The sequence below is a fragment of the Aquila chrysaetos genome, chromosome Z, assembly GCF_900496995.4.
Source record: "Aquila chrysaetos chrysaetos chromosome Z, bAquChr1.4, whole genome shotgun sequence".
NCBI lineage: Eukaryota > Metazoa > Chordata > Aves > Accipitriformes > Accipitridae > Aquila > Aquila chrysaetos.
Genome location: NC_044030.1, coordinates 51,965,340 through 51,987,882, shown reverse-complemented (window position 1 = coordinate 51,987,882; position 22,543 = coordinate 51,965,340). Strand labels below are relative to the sequence as shown.

At 42.0% G+C, this 22,543-nt stretch overlaps 1 protein-coding gene across 4 annotated transcripts in view; it reads right to left on the bottom strand.

The window, feature by feature from the left end:
- The window catches only part of TTC39B (tetratricopeptide repeat domain 39B), a 77,539-nt gene extending 55,341 nt beyond the window's left edge, over positions 1-22,198 (bottom strand). For 2 of the 4 annotated variants that reach the window (XM_030004249.2, XM_030004253.1), the window contains exon 1: positions 22,055-22,198. In XM_030004249.2, coding sequence (XP_029860109.1) covers positions 22,055-22,102 — 48 coding nt within the window. In that variant the 5' untranslated portion in view covers positions 22,103-22,198. Of the gene's footprint in view, positions 1-11,956; positions 11,977-17,434; positions 17,454-22,054 lie in introns of those variants that run through there. The other 2 variants (XM_041120819.1, XM_041120820.1) reach the window with 2 other exon arrangements.
- Between the last annotated feature and the right edge of the window lie 345 nt (positions 22,199-22,543).

Sequence of the window (22,543 nt, the reverse complement as noted above, 5' to 3'; positions counted from 1 at the left end):
TGACCAGTGTTGCTGAACTCTTTAGCCATGAGAGCAGAAACCATTTGCAGCAGACCACAATTCACCTATAAAGCCTCATGAAAAACAACATGCAAGCAAGACCCTTAAACTACTACAGGACGTTTATCAGTGACCATACTTTTGTTCTAATATACTGGTAGAAAATGGAAACAACTGCTTGCCTTGATTATTACAGAAATCCTAGCATCAAAAGCGAACTCTCCTTTCATCCACATTCACTGTCAGTCATTTAACTTCAACCAACTTTTAGACTATATCCTGTGACTCGTAAATTATTGTCTTAAGTTTGCTAATTGTTTTGTCAATCTAAACTATTCCTTTAAAATCCAAATTTATGGCAAGATATGTTTACCAAGTAAGGTATTAACCATCTAGATTCTCCCCACTGATAACAACATAACTTCAGAGAACTAAGTCCAATAGTATCTAGGATCACAAGCCGTGATTTGGAGTCCGTACTAGATTGGGCAAGGGGAAAGAAAGCCTTATCTCAAAAATATCAACAGAACATGAATAAGGCTGCACATTGATTCAGGAAACAAATGAGACCACATAAAATAATGGTGAAATTATACTAGCCAGATTTAAATACTGTTGCTATACCACATTTACCTGCCTAGTCACAGTTTTATTTTGTAGGTACTAAATAGAGCACAGTTTTAAGGAAAGATTTGAAAAACCATAAACTTAGCAGTAACTCCCCTCCCTGGAATGCCCACATACTAAGATATTGCAAAGCATGGGAATCTACAAAGACAGTAATATATTTAGCAAGCACATACACTTTGAGATGCTTTTAGTCCTGATGCTTTTGCCCAAATTTCTATTCAAGTATGGGTACATCTAATTATTTTTGCCCACTTTTGTCTTCTGTAATTCAGCCCCATACCACTCTTCCCCCCACCCCACCCCCCAAAAAAAATAATCAGTGCTAGGTGAAAAAAATGCACACCAAACCCAGCCTCTGTCAACAGCCATGCTGCCCTGCACTCTTTGTGCCTGCATCTGCCTGTGGGAAGCACAGCCACCGGTTTGGAAGTCAGTGGCTGGATTCTACATAGAAAGAGGCTTCACTGAGAGGTCTAAAATTTCTCAGCCCAACAGGAAGGATAACACACCTTGCACTGCATTCACATTAAAATTATCGTTCTGTATAAGGATTCATCCAACACGACTTCAGGGAGTTTAAACAAAACTTACTTAACAAGCTCAGAAGCTGCCTTCTAAAATCAGGGGACATACACCCTGTTCCCTCTGGCTAAAACTGTCCAGACCCAGCCGAAAGGGCAACAGCATATCCATTGCATGTGGGGGTATGGACTAAGATCTCTTTTTCCCTGTAAACACAGGTTACAGCAAAAAAGTGTGACTATGGGGAGAGAATGGGTGAGGTATAAGAAACTGATCTACAACACTCATACTACGGGCTGAGACCATGGAAGAGAGGCTTTCCATAGGATCTTCATTTCTACAACAAAACCAGTTTCCAGACAGTTTTGTAAGTCAGCACTCACCACACAGTTTTACCAAATGTGTCAGAATATATTAAAAAAAAAAAATTTTTTTGAACAAAATCTAAGTACCTAGACTTTTTTTTTTCCCTTTTCTATTATGCAAATTTGTAAACATTCATTTATCCTTAGCCTCAGCCAGGACTACATTTAGAATGATTCAAAGAAACTGGTGGCTAAAAATTTTGAATTCCAGGCCTACAGGAGTGACAACTTAAAATCGCCAAGCATTTAAAACTTACCAGACATTACTGCAACATGCAAGCTCCTAAGAATATTACTCAAGGATATGAAAGGACAACATACCATCTCTCCCCTTAGCTGACTTGACTGAACTGAGTACTGCTAACAGAGGCTGGAAAATCTCCTGAGTGAACAGAAACAAGATTAGCAAAACTCCCAGATGTGCAGCTACATGTGAGCATGGCTGACTCCAAGTCCACTGTCAGTTCTCTACTCAAGCATTTCGCACTTGCATTATAAAAATATTGAGATTTTCTTAGTCGTTCAAGACGACTCTGAAACTTTAGCTGAAGAATTGCTAGAATAGCCCAGACTTACTAGTACAGCAAGCATCAAGTAACTGGAATACCTCGGTTACTGTGAACTGGTTAACATGACACCAATCTCACGAAAAACAAAACAAAACAAACAAATAAAACCCAAAAAACACCACCCAAAAAAAAACCCTACCACGCAAAAATTGTATTTAATTAATAAAGAATTAGAGCAGAGTTGACACGGTTTGAAAAGAAAAGGTGATCTGAGTATTAAAAAATCTTTTTTTGGTTGAAGAAATTGTAAAGACAAACGCTTCAGACTTGACAAGCCCTTTTTTTTACATGCTACACTTATCTAGTTTTTAAGAGGTATCTGATAAAACATACATTATGTAAAGAATTAGCTGAGTAAACAAGAGGAAAAGCAGTTGTCAGTGGAAGATGGCAATGAAATTGTTTCTAACGGACTTTCTCCAAGGCTTCTTTCTGTTCAACAAAATTTTTAATCAATACTCTCGAAACGAACGTAATGCTAATGAAATGTTCAGCCATAAAGAATTAGCAGAAAGCAAGTCAGAATAACAAAAAGTACACTCGCATTAAGTGACTGGGATCATTGAGTAAGTCACTCTCAAATGAGAAGATGCACAAGTAAAAATCAAAGAGATCATACACACAAGTTGAGGTTGTACTATGGAAAGCAACAGTCCTAAGAAAGACTGTAAGGTTATTTTCACAAGAAATTAAATATGAATTCCTGTTGTTAATGTTATCCTTAGATTAAGCTGCAAACAGTAGAAAACAACATTTTAGTGTCCCACACCGAGAGGATGAAAACTGTAAAATTTTGTACTTTCCTAGAGTTCAGCCTTCTTGAATGTTGATAAATATGTAAGATAACAGAAAACATCCCATGAAAATAGTTCAAGAGGGAGAACACGACTTAGTGTATGAGCTACTTAAGCATTCAAGCTTTTTGATTCACCAAATGCAGGACAGCAAAAGTACTTACTATCTCTGGCTTATGTAAAGAAACTCACAGAAACAAAATCAGTACCAGGCAAAACCTCTTCGGTTTCTTGTAAACATTAGTTTTCAGCATGCCTTTTTTCTGCTGTGTCAAATTCACATTTTTCAGGCAGAGTGCTAACTACTGGAGCACACCAGTGAGAATAACCACAGACACTGTCTTTCACATCTCCAAAATAAGGGTCTGAAAAGCACACAACGTTACAGTTCAGCTAAGAACAAATTACTAGGTTTGACACCAGCCAAGTTTCATGAAACTGACAGCTTTTGTTACACAAGGAGCAATTATCTGTAGTTCTCACATTACTTTATGGAGAATTTGTTCAAATCAACTCATGGGCTATTACTTGAGCAAAAGATGCTTTTACACTATCAAATTTACTGTCAGAATCCCTTTCATAGCATCAAAACAATAATGCACGTATAGATTCCTTTCCAAGTAGCTTCTGAATACCACTCTTTCCCAGAAAATGTATGCTCATTCTACCCATAACATATCTTTTTCACAGATTACAGAGATTTGATCTTGTTGCTTTAACCAACACCTACTCCCTTCCCCCCAAACCATTCCACTGAAGCATCAAATATCAGAAATGACCACTTCACAAAAAAGAATGATAAACAACAGTGCAAGCTCACTGGTCTAAAGTTGTAAAAGTTCATCTTGTAATAGTGGTCAGTTAAAAATAAATACATTCAGCTATGGAAATTGTTTTTATTTGATTCATCTGCAGTAAAAAAGTAGGGTAACACAAACTTCAGAAAGACCCTGCACAAACTGCAAAAAGAAAAGTAATTCTGGGAACTTGACCTATGAAACATAATCTGTTATGGACACCTTTCCTGCACACTAACAATCAAATGATTGTGTCACATAAGGACAGAATTCAACTGTTGCTTAAATGGGCAGTGGCATAAGAAAACGTTACCTAGGACTGCATATTTTTCCAGATGTTAAGAGAGAAAGTAATTCCCAGCATTACAGCATGACCCAGAAGCTAATGTGTCAGTTGTCCTGAGCTAATTCACAAAGTATTGATGTAAAGAATTAGTATTTTGATGAGCCAAATAACATTCAGATTTCTTTTCATTTCAAAAATACAGATGCTTTTCAATTCCTAATACTTACTCAGAACTGAGAGTAATTTGCACTACGAAGAGTTTAAAAATTGCAACCTTTTAGCTAGCACGTCATTAGACTTGACACAGTCATTTCTTATAGAAAAGAGCAGTCCACTTTACAAACTAGCAGAAAAGAAAAATAACCTGGGAATTAAACTACATATTAATGCTTATTGTCAAAAAACCCCAAACATATGAGAGAAAAGGCATTTCAATACTGTCTTGGGAGAGAAACAACTTGGGGAAGTAGAGGGAGAAAACATCCCCAACCCTTCTTCTCTGTCACCTACACACGCTTTATTTGCCACTGTGACTCCAGATCCTGGTATTAACGATTCGTAGCCTAGAAACAGGAACACATGAAAAACACTCGGTTCAAAGGGGAAGGAGATGATGTAGCCGTTACAAAAGAGGAAAACGACTTCCCCTTCTCAGAGACAGAAATAGCCTTGAGGCAGCAAGGATTGAATTGAAATGCTGAAGTTCTGTTCTACTCAGTACAACCAATTTTTACATGAAAAGTAAAAATCTAATTCGTTTCTCTCAAGGAAAAAAAAAGCAAATTTTTTGTGCTTACGTATTACTTCAAACTTACTGGTTTGAACTATAAATACAACCCATCTGCTTTTTAAAAATTGTTCTCAAGAATATTTGCATAAAATATCAGTGTTTTTCCAGAGAGCTGAGTGGACTGATTGGTGGCTGTTTTGGAGGAGCTGTGTTTTGCTAGATGTTTTCCACTGCAGATGAAGAACCTCAGCTGTCAGAAGCCAAACATCAACCTCAGTAGTTCGGACTTACTTAGGCAATCTCATCCACATAGAACAGTATGCCACATTCAAGATGTTTACTAATGTGGGTGACTTGGTCAGGGGTCATGCTTTAATGAAATAAAAACCCCAAGCCCCAAAAAGAAAACAGGAGTTGTTAAGGTAGACCCCAGCTTTACTAGAAATTTGATTAACTAAAGAGTTGCTGAACAGTTAGCAATCCAAACAAACTTCAGTGTCATTTAGCTCAAAAATTAGATGTCAGTACCCACAAGAACAAAGGTTTCTCCATTAGTCTAGAAAGCAGTGGCCCTTCGACACAGCTGGTCACCCCAAAACTATGAGAAGTATGAAAATGGAATTGTGAGAAATTCACCCTCCATTTTCTGCGGAGGACAGGTGTTTGTCATGGAAGTGCCTACCATAATTAAGTGCAACTAATCAACATGTTTTAAAAAGTGGACAACTCCTACTTTGCCTTCAGGTGCATGCAGGCCAGACAGTCGTTAAACAGCATACCAGCCACGCTGTGTAAACCAAAGCAGGACTGAGACTGAACATCTACTGAAGGAATTGCACTCAGCGACTGTGGGTCAGACCGGTCATGCCAGAGGGAGCAACAAAATGAAGGCTTTTCTGAACCTGCTCCTAAAGACAGGGCACAAGGCAGTCACACTTCGGTAAACTGCTACCCGTCTCGCTTGTTGTGAACACAACTGGCTGAGCTTGTGCTGTTTTAAACGACGTGACTGAAAAGTGGAAATAAGCAGATTCAGTTACACACTCAGCAAGTAAAGGATCACTTCACTTTAATTGACATGCAAATGGCTGCTGTCAACAGTTATTCATGTTCAGATTCATATCCAACATTTTGCACATAAAAGCAAGAGTACGGTTTCAGTTAAAGTTGGCTGAATACCAAGCTGGCTTCCCTTACTGTTTACACTGGCACCTTCCTGCTATTTGACCTGCAGTTGTTTTTGCACAAAGAGCACTCCTGAGAGGCAGAGAAATAGGGTAGCAGCATAGAACTTCATTGCTGCAATAAAGTTTTTTTTCTCCCATTTTTAAATTAGTTGCCATCTTTCCTGTCCATCCCTCACACACACCCTTGGACACCCCCGAGTCCACAGGGCTGTCACGTAGTTTGTATTTGTTTGTGAGTAGCACCAGAAGAAAACAAACAAAAAACAAACAAAACAAAGAAAAAAAAAAATCACACAACAAAACAAATAAACCACACACTCAGTCGGGAGTTCAAAGTCCCATACAAATGCACCGAAGTATGCTCATTGAAGACCTCTGCAAAGATTGTGTATGTCACTATTCTTGACCAGTTTCATTGGAAACACTGATTGCCAAGCAAAACTGAAAAGCAAATACAAACAGATTCACCTTGGCTGGATACATCTTCCTTTTCATACCATAGGAAGAGTGATTTAAGAAGAATGTGAAGGCAACTAAGGGGACTGAGAAGGTAGAGACAATACACAACCATTCTTCTCAAAACAGACGCTACCCAAGGGAAGACACTGTAAGCTTCCGCTCTCTAGCCATAAGAAAGATTATTCAATCAAATTAATTCTTCTTGCCGCAGACACACCTCTGAGTCTTGCAAGAGCTCTGTGTCAAGGTCATTAAAGTTTTCACAAAAACTTCAGTGTCATCATTCAATCGTTTCACAGAAACTAGATAAAACCCCATTAAAATCTAAAAGGAACTTTATTATGCTATTTATTATGTCTATAAAGTTGGTAAGACTTTTGTTACATCTTTCTAGACATAATTCTTCTGACACATAACCATAACCACTAAGTACTAGGTACATCTGTACCTTCCAGGACACTGAACAGCATGGATGAGATACCACTGTTGAAAGACAAAGCTGGTAAAGACTTTCCTACTTCCACTCATCTGGATCAGCAATAAACATTTACAAACTTCTATCAGCTTCCAAATAGACTATTCAGTTAATTTTTTTTCATTCAGTAGAAGAGGTAAAGACACAGTGAGAGGTTTCAGGGACACAAGCAGAGGATACTTTCAGACACTAACTAAAAGTAAGGCATTAGGTAGAGCATCAGAAACAGAACTTGTGTTTACTCTCAACTTGCCCGCACGCAGCCAAGGCATAAGCAACTTTAAAGTCACTAGCCTCCCTGCAACTCAAATCAAAAAGCTTGGTCTTACTAATTCTGGCAAAGTTAATATTTCACAATGAGTGACATTTCACCCATTCTAGTTCAGAACTAGCCATCTCTCATCAAGTTTAACTTTCCGTGAGTGGCTAACCTTCACAGAAACTTCAGCTCAGTCTACTAGACAGTTTGCTGCTAATAAAATGGTGTCACTTCAAGAGACATGATCCTAGTGCATAAGGAGCTAAGATGCCGGCTTGCACTCATTTGACTAAACACAACCTACCAAATAAGTTACCATGAAGAGAAAAGAAAAACACCATTGGAAGATCCATTTGACAAAAAACAGACAAGACACCTGTGCTCTTTTTGGAGCTGAAGAATCCCAATCCATCCCCTCTCACAAGGGTAGATCTATTCAGCAGTCTCACCTAACCTTCCCACCTACACTCCCATGTTTCAGCATTCCCAGTGCAGATGATGAGGCAAAACCTGACAGTTTTCATCTAGGCTGCTTTATGCATTATGTTACAGTGGGACACTCAAAATGAAAAAGTTTAAAAAAACCCCACAAATACAGTAGAATCAGAAGTGACAACAGCCAATGTAGCAAGGTCTCTAATCCACTACTGAAAGATTTTCAGTTTGTCCTGGTTTCAGCTGGGATTGAGTTAATTTTCTTTCTAGTAGCTGGTATAGTGTTATGGTTTGGATGTAATATGAGAATAACATTGATAAAAAGCTAACATTTTTAGTTGTTGCTGAGTAGTGTTCATACTAAGTCAAGGATTTTTCAGCTTCTGATGCCCAGCCAGCGAGAAAGCTGGAGGGGCACAAGAAGTTGGGAGGGGACACAGCCAGGGCAGCTGACCCAAACTGGCCAACAGGGTATTCCATACCATGTGACATCATGCCCAGTATATAAACTGGGGGGAGTGGGGGTGGGCGATAGCGGCTCGGGGACTAACTGGGTGTCGATCAGCAGGTGGTGAGCAATTGCACTGTGCATCATTTGTATATTCCAATCCTTTTATTATTACTGTTGTCATTTTATTAGTGTTATTGTTATCATTATTAGTTTCTTCTTTTCTGTTCTATTAAACTATTCTTATTTCAAGCCGCGAGTTTTACTTCTTTTCCCGATTTTCTCTCGCATCCCACTGGGCGGGGGGGGAAGTGAGCGAGTGTCTGCGTGGTGCTTAGTCGCTGGCTGGGGTTAAACCACAACACTGACTGAAAATGATTCTCCATCAGCTGGAAAAGCAGTGAGAAGTGAATGAGAAAGGAAACAAGTTCCTCAAATCACTTGTTTAACTTTACCCGCTTCCTGCTTCCAGATTAGGTATGCTGCCACCATGACCACTGATTGAACCATCTGGCAAAAGTATGGCAAGAGAAAATATTTTCCACTGCTGTTTCTTTCATTCTTTGAATGCTACAACTTCTATTTTTGCCCTGCTAAACTTCTTCATTAGTAAGTATAAGTATTTGCTACTAAACCAACTTTTCAAAACTCTGAAATCCTTAGATGTCAAGAACAGGTTTATTCAGAACCAAAGACAAAGAAATTACCCCTCCCCCAAATACATGCTTTTTAGTGGGAGTGCTGTTAGCTGCAACTGAACTGAGCTGTTGACCCAGCTGATCAACATTAGAGACAGCAAAAAACTACAACCAACCAGTACTCAAGAACAAGGGGGTAAAGAACTGGGAAGTAAAACAAAAAGCATTGAGAAGGTAGTAAACACAAATATCTAATGCTGTAATGTATTATAAATCAAGACCATTTCACAGGTTTTAAACCACCAGCCAAAACGTGTGGTAGGAGAGAGAAGAATAGCACTACCCTTCAAACAATGTGGAAACGTGCGTATTTCTTGACAGGCAAGACTTAATCCCATAACAAACAAGTGTGGGAAATCAAAAAGACTCTACAAACTGCATCCAAAAAAAAAAAAAAAAAAAAAAAAAAATCTTTTCTCTGGTTTTGTAAAAGCCATGAATCAACTTCAGTTATGCTGCACTGAACACCATCCTTCCAAAATACCTGGCTATCATAACAAAGAATCAGTCACTGGTTTTTTTTTCCCAATTCCAGTGCTCAAAAGAGAAACAAATGCCATCACTTCCACTAGATGAAAGGGTATCAACTATACTTCGATGGCATAATGCTTGATGCCATGGCCATAGACTTTGGAACTCTTCTAGGATAAGTTTTTTCAGGACAACTGGTGTCTTATCTACCATGTAGAATTTCATAACTTATACAAGGAGGCTTTCTAAAGACCTCATTTAAATGCAACTTCACTTGTCATACTTCCACATACTTCCTCATCTCATTCACACAACAATGTGCTTTATTGGTTTAAAAAAAAAAAAAAAAAAAAGAAGGAAAAAAGCACACACAGGTTAGTCCAACCAGGAAAATAAGAACTGCTCAAGTCACAGCTATACTGCAACCCACTGTAAAAAAGGTCTGCGTGATCAGCTGAAGGGAGTGCTTTTGCATTCACGTACTTCAGAGACAGGTTCTATTACTGTTGCTTGGTACTTGGTACAACTGGAAGCAGTTTAAAGAACAGGACTCAAATAATTTCTTTTTAAATAATAATTATAAACTTGCAGTTATCTTAGTGTTGTGACACACCAACAGCACATCTGAACAGAATATGAGGTCTCTGAAGTATAACATGAACTGTGCTTATACCATGAAGATAAAGTCACCTACAAAAGTACAAGCAAGAGGAGTATCAATATCCATGCTTTCCATCAGTTCGTCAGTATATAAAATTTTAAAAGTGCATCAGAATTACTAATAATACATTCTCATCATTACAAGAGTTAGCATCCAGTTCTGTCAGTCCTGGGCATAAGAGGTTTGTCACTGTTTGGTGGTGGTTTTTTTAGAAAAAAACTATGCTAAAAAAAAGTATTTGTGGTTGAAATTTAAACGCATTTGCTGAATCTCCAAGCCCTTCTCCAGCAAATATCTCTTGTTAGCATACAACAGTTTCCAAACTTTGATGAGGTCTCTAATTCCACAATCAAGTTAATGTTAAGCATGGGTAGCTTTCAGCAGGAAGCAGCAAAACTTCAGTTTCAGTCTCTGTCCTCACCCCACAACATACCCAACTTTTTGTCATGCAATGTACCATGCTGAAGACAAAAAAACCCAAACAAATTCACATAATTCTGTCATTTTTTAAAAAAGAAGAATCTCACACATATCAGGATGGATCAAACAGAAAGCCATAGTGTAAGTCAAGCTGCAATTACAAGTTGAGAGCCAGTCTTGACCCAGCATAGGAAAGAAGTAGACACAGTGGAGACCACTTCCCAGTAAAAGAAAAAAAGGTAAAATATAAATAACTAAGAGGAAGAACACATTGTGTTGTCCTGAACTTTAATACGCAATTTCAAATAAAAATGGTCACTGTTTCCATAGATTTCTAAAGCTACCAAGGACAATCCTAATTATGTAACAGGTTCACCATGCACTTACTACAGACTTATCCAGACAAAAGCATCACCTCTTACAAATTACAGTTCCCCTAGAGAGATATTTTGACAGCATTCCAGAATGCTTACCAATTACAATGTAATCAACAATCCTAAATAAGTCTCATGACAGAGGCACCACCTTGGAACTGCTGATATTAATACTTTTCAGAGATGACCCCAAGCTGGGGAACAAAACATGTTTACCTCATAGTAAAGATGATTCAATGCCAGCTTTGCCTATAACTAATCAAAAAAAGAAGAATATGAAAGGGACATTAATAAGATCATCTTGGGTATTAACCCCCCCTGTCTCCCTCAGGTTAAATATCCTCTTGACTACACCACTGGTTACTCATTTGTTCAGAATGCAACAGTAGCTACATATTTAGCACCACAAAGTTGTATTTTATAGTGAAAAGCGATTTAAGTGATTTTTCTTAACTGGTTCATTTCCTTTAAAAGAAGGTCTTGCTGCAATAACAGTAATTCCAGCAACCTTATTTACGATAATGTTGTTCTCATTACGGAACTTGAAAGTCTCTGTGGATCTCCTCATCCACCAGCAGTACTAGCTGCAATGACAAAACAGCAGAGCTTTAGAGGCCAAAGTTATCTACAGTTGGAAGTGTCTGCAATACAGGATTAAAGCAATGACTTTTGTCCAGAGCACAGCTTGTTCCCCAGCGCAAGACAGACACAGGCCACCTTCCATCTCTCCTGGAAACAATCAGATGTTTTTCATTAATAGAAAAGCATCCTCTTAAGGACACAGCAACTTAACTTCATTACTAGCATAAAATTAACTAATTATTAGCTGATTTATACATGTGTTCTAGAGAGTTTGTTGTCTTTCCACCAGAAAGAAAGCAAGACAGACAAACACCTAACACAGAAATATAGTGTCACATTCAGACCAAGTGTCACATTAAATTACACTAAGCAGAATCAGATCTTGACTTAACGAGGGAGTAAGCTAACGTGTTAGTTCTTCCTAGGCTACTTACAGGCAAACACAAACAGAACACATTCTCATCTGAAGTTATAAGGGTAATCCTTACCAAAAAAAAAAATTAAAAAGTCGCAAGTAGCACGCACCTTCAATTTTCATTAACATGAAGTAAGAGTTAACCTATTAATGTCCCCCTTAAGCTTCATTAATGTGTCAAGTGTCTATGGCTTTCCTTCTTCAGCCAAGACTCTCCCTGCTTTAGTATTTTGTCCAGTCTATCCCCACGCAGAGTGTGCTATTTCCTCAGGCATTGCAGGACAGCTGCAGGACCCAGAAGGGAGACACCGAACAGACTACAGAGGTGGACTAAAAGCAGCACGCGCTTCCCCATATAGAAGCTGTAACACTTACTTACGCGTTGAAGCTTGTCAGAAAGGTGCGGCTCACACACACACACAGAGGCACAGTCCCCGTACAGCTTACTGATATTATGAGGAATTTATAGCCGTTGGAGGTTCTAGCTGGAGCGTAGTAACACAGACAGAGTAAATACACAGTTGTTACCAGATTCGTCACTGCTTCTGCCCAAAGGGTCACTTTACCACCAATGTAAGGTTACAGCATGTCAGTGCCTCTAGGCAACTGCTCATGCACACACACGCTCCCTCCTCCTCCTGAGAGGGTCACAGCCCTCTTCTGGTGCTTCGCCTTGCATACTCACGGGCAATCAGGGCACCGACTCCTTTCCACCAAGCCCACGCTGCAGCAAGTGTCCGCCCGGTGCACGGCCGCCCGTCGTGACTCACGCTGTGCAGAAGGAAATCCCACATGACCGCACGGTCCAATCCAAAGCACTAAACCTCTGCACACCACTTCCTTCCGTCAGCACCCAGGGACGCAAAACCAGACAAGCCGAACTCATTACGCAAGGCGTAGGGTACTTCTTTTAACTACGAAAGGAGAGGTATCAGCCAGAAAATTATTCCAGGCTGCCAGGGAACTATTTATGTCACAACTGATCTCTGCCCGTTGCTGGTATCCGTATCCATTTTCACTACAGCCCACGGTCATTATATACTAGAAAGTTTTTATTAATTTGTGGAGGCTGTTGCAAAATTTTTTTGAAATCTCACTTGTGACTTTTTAATCTCCTCTTCAGACCATGCAAAAAAACACTTACCAAGGGGCACGATTTCAAAGTAAGAAAGATACAATTTAGGCCGATTTCCGCAACTATTAAAACTCAAGTTCACTAGTTTCCAGAACTCACCCACGTAATCTAAAGGGACCAACTGCTACTGTAAGGTATGATCTACACAGATACAAAACTCGTAAGAAGCTTACCTTCCCAGCATAAAACTGCATGCTCTATTGCCCCTACAGCACAGACCAAAGCTAAAGCAAACACGGAAGACCAAACACAAAGCTTTGTGTTTGACTTCAGTCAAGGACAAGAGGAGCGCACTTCAAAGACAACTTGAGAAGGCAAGCCCTGTATCCTGGGTTGCCATCAAAAGACAGAACCTCAGCCTCCCCTTCTTGCACTCCACCTGTCCTTGTAACAGCAGAGGACTTCCACAAACACAAAGCAACTCACACCAGGAAAGTCACGTGGGTTTAAAAAAAAAAAAAAAAAAAAAAAAAAACACAAAACAAAACTAACCCAAAACATTAACAAAGCTGGAAAAGTCAGCTCTTTCAGGGGTGTCAGGTGAGTTCCCTTCTGTGCTCCACCAAAGGGACATGCACGCACAAACACTGACTGGAATTCAAGGCAACTGCACAAATCCCATTGGCCAAGGGGGGCTGCTTTTTGTAGAGAAACTAGCTAAAATGGACCGTAAACTACATCCCATGGTTACAACTCTTAAACCATTCAGAGAAAGCACACAAGTCCCTTCCTACTACCCAATCTCTAGTCCTTGTCCCAGTGCTCTGTTCTCACTCCTCCTTCAGTTGTGCCAGTGCCGTTACCTTTGATGACACACGTGTAAGCTGAACAACTTAGTTGATTCAGCATGAAACCCCAAAACCAAGGCACCACAGACACAGAGCTGTACGGTCCCTCCAGTAACTACTTGCCTACTTTCCCTCAGAGACGCAAACATCCTCCTCCTCACTCAGGCACATCGCTACTTAAAGTTACAAGCTCACTTTTTGACTACTCCAATGTACAAACTCATGACAAGCGCTTATTCAGAAAGCAGTTAGAAGTCGTCCTCCACAGGGGAACTCTGAACTGTGGAAGAGGAGAATAAACAGAGTATGACTTGCAGGAAGATCCTCCTCCCTGGGATCTGATTTGTGACATTGGCATGACTCTATGCTTGTTTCCAGTTCACAAAAAAGTACAAAGTTGGGACAACTTGCACTTACATCACACCTCCACTCCAAACATATCACTTAATCAACTCACACGGAAGATAAAAATTCCACCATTCAAATAAGCAAAATGGACTTCCAAACAGCTCACCATAATTTTTTTTTTTTTTTACTTGGACCTTAACACTCATTTGGTGTTCACTTACTGAGAAATATATTCGCTCTGAAACTTAACTACACAACTTTTCCCATCCCTTCTACTCAGCATGACTTGAATTTACATAGTTCACATTTAGCAGAAGTCACCACACTTTGGCAAAGTGTCCATCTTCTGGAAATGACTGGCCATGAGCTACCCCGTATTTTCCACTGAGAGAGGGAGCTATAGCCATATATAGCTCTTTAATCCAAATTACATTAAAAGACACAGACACTGAGCTGCTGCTGAATCTCTCTTTCCCAAGGTTTTAAAGAGACTTTGCTTAAGCTCAGTAGAACGCAGCTTAACAGAGCCAGTTACTTCAGTAGTGTCAAGCAGCAGTACACAGGCAGGTATGTTTAACTGGATTTTCCAGAGTTGCACATGTTCTTCATGCTAAGATTCTCCATCTGGACAAGGCACAGATTTAGATATTCTTTAGTACTACATTTAAGCCACTGAATCTTACCTTAAAGTTCTTCCTCTGGTCCAAGTCACACACTTAAATTCAGCTAAACTGCTTTGTCTCCAAAGTTCAGTTCCTACGCTTTTTACACTTCCCTTGACAAAGAATGGAATAATTAACGTGATTAACATATGATGAAGATGTAAGGACAGAATAATTAGATAAAAATGGCATGCCCCCAACCCTCGCTCACCCCCAATGCAGTAAATAGAATTACTTTTCAAAATATTTTTCTTGCTGGGAAGGCCCTAACGAACTGTACTTCATAAAGTATTCAGTTATGCTACAGTTTATTAAAAAAGAAGTCAAGAGGCACTTAAGCTTCACATCACGTACTATGACTCTCTTTAAAGTCATTATTTATAACTGTTTTCATGACAAATTATTGTCTCCCCAAATGAAAGTGGGAAAGTTTTGCAGAGAATGTGGAATACTTCTCGTTTTTATGTGTTTCTTCAGCACCTTCTAGCCAGGTGAGCTACAAGAATCCTAAAGATCTGCATAAGCTTGCCTCATCTAAAAAGCCTCTTTACCAAAGCCACAACTAGTAATTCTACAGCTCCGCCGTATTTTCAGCACCAAGTTCAGTTTTTGCCACAGGACCTCAGAGTAACCATTTAACAGTGAATTACTATTCATATTTCTTTTAAAAAAATGAAAATATTAAATGAAAAAACTAGTTTCCTCCAGCCCTGGAAGCTTCCTAAGTTTGCAGAAAAGAAAAACAGAAAGTGACAGAGAGACCAAGTTCAGCTAGCTGCCCCACTGGACTGGGTATCAACAGTCCTAAGGGAAAGAACCCAGATAAAACATCTTCTTCCTAGTCCATTATTTCTTGGTGAAAATAAAAGCCAGTGTGACATATTGAACCTTTATAATCATACATCCCTCAACTAAAGCTAATAGGAATACTTCTTCTTTCTTTTGGCCACCTAATACTAGTTACAGCCAAGTATTACTACTCACCTGCTAAACACTACACTGCTTAGAACAACCAGTACTGCCAATAGGTGCCAGACACAGAAATTACTGTCTTCAGAAACAGATTTCCTTCAAACCTCCTCTCTGTTTTGATGACAGACTGTCCGGGCACATCCTGCAATAAGAGGATTTCTGGAGAACAAGACTGTGCGTGATGCTCACTCCTGCCTGGGGACAAGAAGAAATCAAGGCAGTGCTGCACACCCAACCACTGGCTTGTGAAGCTCATTTACTACTCTGTTGCACAGTGAATGCATAAGAGAAGTGGAATAAAAACATGATCCACTCACCACATCATAACAAAAAATATCACTGCTAGTAAGGTCTGAGGTATTAGATTAGCCTTACTATGTGGTAACAGCATTGCTTCCTTATTCCAGAGTAAGACGACAGGCAAGTCTTCACTTGCTTGATAAGAAAATCTTGCTTTTAGCACCTGGTGTTTGGGCATCAGTCCACAGGTCTGTGATACGTACTTACCACTGACTTAACTGAAATGTTTTTTTGAACCTGAGAGGGCTTAGAATAAAAGAAGAAATTTTTAGCACTCACACACAAATTCTCACAGTTCTGACCACCCAAGCAGACACTTGACCACCTATGGCACAAAGGTCTTGGACATGTCCAGAATCTAACCGGAACACACACCAACAGCAGCACAGATCCACCTCTGAAAGCTGATTCTCCCTCAATTCTTCAATTACACGATTTTGCTCTCTTTTCAACGTGAGAGCAGTGATCCACCATTTCTGCTCCCTCAAGTATAATTGTTTCTATTAATCCAGAAGAAACAGCATGTGTGAAAATCACTGCTCACCAGATCGATGTGGTCCGTCAGGCTGTATTCCTGCCACCCTGTCACCAGCAGCTATAATCTCACCTCCACCTTCTGTGCTGGTGCCACACAGAAGGAGAAAGCCCTATTGCTTATCTGAAACTTTCGTTGCTATTCCAAGTCCTTTTGGTTAGGTAAACTATAGGAGACTTACTTAACAAGACAGGAGCCATAAGCTCATAAATGCTTATCACCCACTCATATGTTGGGTCACCCTGGCCCATGCTGCTATGTAACACGTGGTCTGCCAAGAAATTAAGTTCCTCTTCTCTTTCAACGTGCAACCTCTTTGCCAAGACAGGGGCCCAACAAGAACCTCTGTCCAAGCCAAGTCATTGACCTCTAGCAGTTCCAACAAGACCATCAGGTCTAGAGGTTTCTCCAAGCATATTGGCACCAAAATGTCAACAAAGGAAAAAACATACATTTGCAGAACCAAAGTCGTAATTCTCACACAGATTTACTGGAACTACAAGAAACAATCTATCCCGCTTTAAGTTTACATATGAAGTAGAACTGTCTTTCCATATAGTGGATGGCAAGCTTTTAGCTACAATTACCAAGACAGCTGTACCCGTAGGGACAGTAACTTCCACTGCTCAAAGTAAAGGCTTCAATAAAAGCTATTAGATGCTGCTTTCCACAACAGAATAGAAAGAAAAACCAAAGCCTTAAGAAAAAAGCTGATTCTTTCTTTTTGTTCTACTTTTCCATCTACATACAAAATAAATATCACCACCACACCCCTCGCACAAAAAAAAAAAAAAAAAAAAAAAAAAAACACCAAACTACAGAAAAGGGAAGTAAAGGCAAATTGTAACAGACAAAAAAATTCACTGCACAGGTACTTAGCTCTCCCAGAAGTTTGTGTCAGCTCTGCCTCCCTAAGAGGCATCTGGTGCTTTCCACACTAACCCCACCTTTTCCCCTACCCCCTCTATCTTTTATCCCTCACTCTGGGGAGGAATGGCACACTAATTAACCAAAGTGAACATTAAATTAAAAAGTTTAATTGGAACACATTGCATACACTTCCTTCTCCCCTCCAGGAAACAAATAAAGACTTAAGCCACACTTTTTTTTTATCTACCTGGCTTTCAAATTCAGTCACAGTCAATCAAGGGGCTCAAACAGATGAATGAAGCAAGCTCTAGGGAGCCAAACAAGAAATGGAAAAACATGAACAATAAAAATTAGCCATCTCAGAACAATATAGGTAATATAAAATTGGAGTACACATCCCTACATTGAATAGGTGGTCACAAGGAAAAATAATACCTCTCAACAGGTACACCCACAGGTAAAACAAAGTTTTATTTGAAATAAGGAACCTCAGAACGTTGGAAGCAGTGACAGCAACCTAATTTTATTTAATAAAGAAGAAATTACTACTCATGCTTAGTTTTCCCGTGGTCCTATTCTCACCCGTGCTACTGGAATAGCTTGCCCCTCATCTTAGATGTAGATGTGCTCTGACAGTAGGAGAGGCCAAAACAGGAACAGGAAAAAACAGATGAGCTACTTGTTAAAGCACAAGCCTTTGGAATAAGCTGACAGAAGGAGTTCAATTCTTATGTTCTTTGGCTGAGCAAGATCTACTTCTCAAAGACACAAAACCATACAAATCAAGTTAGAATGTTTTAAATACAATCATCCTTCATGAGAGGAAGTGCCCTCACTACGCCTTCCCAACTCCATATTCCCAACATACTCTTCACTTCTTAAGGTCAAAAAGACACCATTGTGGCTTGTTTCCAGCTTCTCAAAGTCTCTGGGGGAGTGCAGCTACCACTGTTTCTCACCACTGAGACTCTTCTTCCAGGCTGCAATTAACCAAACAAAACTGGTGGAGAGTCCTCAGTGTAAACATGAGAGAGAGAACAGCCAGCGCTGCACAGTTCTGTAATTTATTCTAAAGTACATTATTGTATTAAGCTACTGGTGGAAAGAAGCACATCACTAGCAAGTTCTCTGATCATAAGTGCAGAAGCTGCTGCAGCAGTGGATGAAAAGCTTGAGTACTTAAAGAACTAACCAGTACTACACACCTTTGGAGTTAAAGACGATGCTGGTTTCATTTTGAAATTAGCTCTGAAGATAAACCGTCCAGCCTGATAAAGCCAGCCTATACAGTGTTTGTCCCTGCTTGGGTAGTTCAAGAGAGTACAGCATGCATTATCAGACCTTCATTACCTAAATTTTCCTTAATAGTTTAGTTTAGAGCTGAGGCACAGATTAACTGAATTGGCCAAGCTGTCCTTAATACAAGCCTTAGATTTAACCGCAGCAAGGGCACCAAATCACTTTCAGATCTTTGCATAATCCTTAGTCTGGCTGACTGAGGCTGAACAAGGCATTTTTTTAGCATCTAGATACTTCTTGATCATGATCCTTTCTGTCTGGCTATAACTCTCATATGCACAAAGGCCAAGGTTCAGTTTGGTTTTTTTTTTAATGGATAGGGAATCCCCAAGTAACCAATTAAGCTGGCTTTAAGACTTTGAAAAACCAGGGCAGCACAGAGTGAACTTAATGGGAAGCAGATCTGGCCCACTATTTTAAGTAATCTTTAGACAGTGGAGGGGGGGGGAAGAAGGCTTAAAGTTTTGCTTGAAGACTCTGCAGTGGCTGGGAGTGCTGTTTTGCCCTTAAAGTTAAGCATATCTGTCCTAGATTTCCAACCTGGTCCAAAAGAAAACTAGTGTGAGTACTTTTAGTAGATGAATTCCATGTCATACAGTTGTTCAAGTGCCGATGGTATATTACATTCTGAGTTCACAACTGGGCACACCACAGGTGGGCAGTTTCACTCGCGTAGCGTCCAGGACACTGCTTCTTAGTAGAGGACGACCGCACGCATTCTAACACCCAGGAGGCAACACTGCACAGGAAAATCCTGAGTTTAATAACCATTTGTTTTCCCAGATGAGCATACCCATAACACTATCTCATTAATACAGCCTCTTAGGCTTAGGCCTCCAGTTCCTGTTGGTGGGGTTTTTTTAGAAGAAACAAAACACTGGACTACTACACTTACATTAGCGGGGGGGTGGGGGGCGGGCAGACTTATTTACACTTCATAGCAATTCCTCACCATGCCCACTGGAAAGCCACAGCTGCACGACAGTGAGGCATAAATTGGCAAAAAAATTAAATATAGATAAACATGGTATCTGCTACTTCCTTGAGCTGCAAGAAGCATAAGGAAAACCACAGACTTCATTAATCAGGGACTACAGCAGGGGGCAGCTACCTGGTACCTTAAGTTTGGACTTTAGAAGCAGGGATCTTGCTGGTCAATGTCCTGTTAAGTAGGAAATAACTTCAAGGTTTAGTTTAACATATCTTTCTTCAAAGCTTCAGGGATGAAGAAGTATTCACAAGTCCCTGCAAAGCAAAATTACATGCTAAAAGCTATGTTTATATAGTACTAAGCATGTATGTTTAAATCAGGAAGCAGAGTTCCCATCTGCCACGTTCCATGTAAACAACCTTATTTAGATGCATCCAGGTCTTAAGAACAAAGCTAACAGGGTAACGTTCCCCAACTTCTGTTTCCCAACATCTTAACTGTTGCAATCACTTTAAAAAAAAGCCAAAGACACTTAAAAACACACTATCTTGTGATTTCAGCACTTCATGCACATGTAGCTTATTAGTAAAGAGATTGTGGTGAACCTGTAGGCAAAGGCAGCCTACAGCTATCTAGACAACTTCTGTTACAGAAGCAGCAACTTTCCCCAAGACCAAGCCACCGTCTGCCCTCTCTTCCTGAGCTCTGGCATCTCACCAGGAAAAATCCAAGCACTTGCTCCATTACCAATTCTGGTGCGTTTCAGACTGCAGAGAATCAAGAGCAAGTCTCTGCAAAGAGTGCGAGGTCCTTCCAGCTCCTCTGGAGAAAACTTGGCACTTTTTGCAGGCTATTGCTCAAACACAGCCTCTTCCAGGTGCTTTTATGCCCACCTTTCAATTGTTTGCATGGCAGCTTCTTTTCCTCTAACAAAGCATGGACACTTAACAGCAATCTCGGTGAAGAACATTCTTGCCTAGTGTTCAGGAAGGTCAGCTGGGCTACAACTAAGTTGCTAAAAACCTGCTTCAACAATTAGGAATTCCAACTACTTGCTTACTGAGAGCAGCAAGAGTTTGTAATGACTTGTTCTCACTGGTACTACTCCTTCTATCAGAAACAAAACTCAGCTCCGCAGAGAGCACTCTATGATTTTTCAGTGATTCACTCCAGCATACAATGAGATTTAAGCATTTCACATCCTCTTCACATTATGCCTCCACGCTATAACCTTAGGAAGTAGCAACTTTTATAGCATGCGCTGAAATACAGACTAGTATATATCCCCACCTTCCAACCGAGAAAAAGAACAAGCGAGTTTTTATCACCTCCTCCAAGAACAGCTTCTGCAACTGCCAAATACAAAACACAAGGATTCAACCGAACTACACAGAGCAGACCAAGTCCTACGTACACATTTGTCAGTCGCCCTGCTGTATGAAACACTGCCTCACCTCAGAAACAGGGCACTGGTCACATGCCTGGTTTCAAAATTCACCCTAGCAAGGTTTTATAACAAAACAAAACAAAACAAAAAAGCTATTATGTAATCATATGATTCATAAGTTTTCTTCGGCAAAGTTTGGCCAGAGGCACGCCTTACAAATCTTTTTGAAGAAGCTGCTGAATGTACACAACGCTGAAATAGTTCATTTTCGACTGCACAGTCAGAAATCAAGTCAATATCCCCACACCTGCATGCCAGGACTGCAACCGAGCATGTTTAAAAGCACCCTCCAGTTAAAACCGCCTCAGTTCTGCAGTACCCTTCTCAAAAAGCTCGCCGAGGAGATCCCTTACTATCACCAGCTTCCCGAGAGGTGCTGCCAACGAAGTCCGCTACTGTGTTTTTCTGGACCGAGGGGACACAACGCACGTCTGAAAGTTGAGGTGATCGTTTTAAGGGACTTGCCTTTGGGCCGCTTAACGGACCTTCCGCAAAACAACAGGCGAACTATAGACTCCAGTCCACAAGGCATCTTCCTTACATCAACTACAGCTCTGCCCGACACAAAAGCTGCCCAGCCCGCCCGTGGCAGACCCCACGAAAGAGGAACCGCGCCCTCCCAGACCACCCGGGCGGTGACGCTTGCCGGGCCACCCGTCCCCGCAGCCCCGACTTCCAGGGGCGCGGCGGGGAGCGGCGCTGCCCGCCCGGCGCCCGCCGGAGACGCGCGGCAGATGCGCGGCGGTCGCACCTGCCGCCCGCCGCCGGGAGGAAGGCGCACCGGAGAGGCGGCGCGGCAAACTCGCACGGAGCAGCGCGGCGCTGGCGAGACGCTGGGGTTACGGGGAGGGGGGGGGGAGGAAGAGATTGAGAGAGGAGAAAAAAACAAAACAAAAAAAAGAACAGAACAATAAAAACAAAGGCGGAAGGGGCTACCCGCGACCCCGCCGCCGGGACAACTTTCCCCAAGTCCCAGCGGCTCCTCGCCCCGCCGGCGGCCGGGCCTGCCCCGGGAGGAGGCGGCTGCCCGGCTGGCCGCCCGCCCGGCCCCAGCGCGACGGCAGGCGGCGGCGCGGGGCAGGTGGGCGACCGGGATGCCGGCGGAGCGGAGCTCCCGCCGCCGCGCCGGCAGGGGACGACCGACTGCCGCCCGCACGCCCGGAGCCCTCCCGCCGCCTCCCGCCGGTTACCTCCTCGCCGCCGCCGCTCTCCTCCGTGCCGTTTCCTACGCTCGCCATGTTCCCGCTCCGCTGCCCGCCGCGCCGGGATGACTGCTGCTGCTGCTGCGGCTGCCGCGCCGCGCCCCGTCCCGCTCCGCACCGCCCGGCGGCGGTCCCCGCCTCCCGCACTTCCCGGCCGCCCCCGCTCGGCCCCCGGCCCCGCCGCCACCTCCCGCCTCGTCCCCGCGGGGCCGCGCTCGCCACCTCCTCCCCGCCCCGGCCGCCCCACAACTCCGGTGGCCGCGCCCCCTCATTTGCATGGCAGGCCCGGCTCCGCCCCGCCGGCCGCGCCCCGTCGCTGGCGCGGCGCCCCGGCCGCCCCTCGGCGCTCAGCGCCCGGCCACCAGAGCTGCCTCACGGCCGGGGCGGCGGAGAGGTGCCCCTGACACCGTCCCGGCCCCTCGCATCGGTCATCGGGGGACGCGGGTGGCCGGCTCGGCCTTCGGGGCAAGCGGAGCG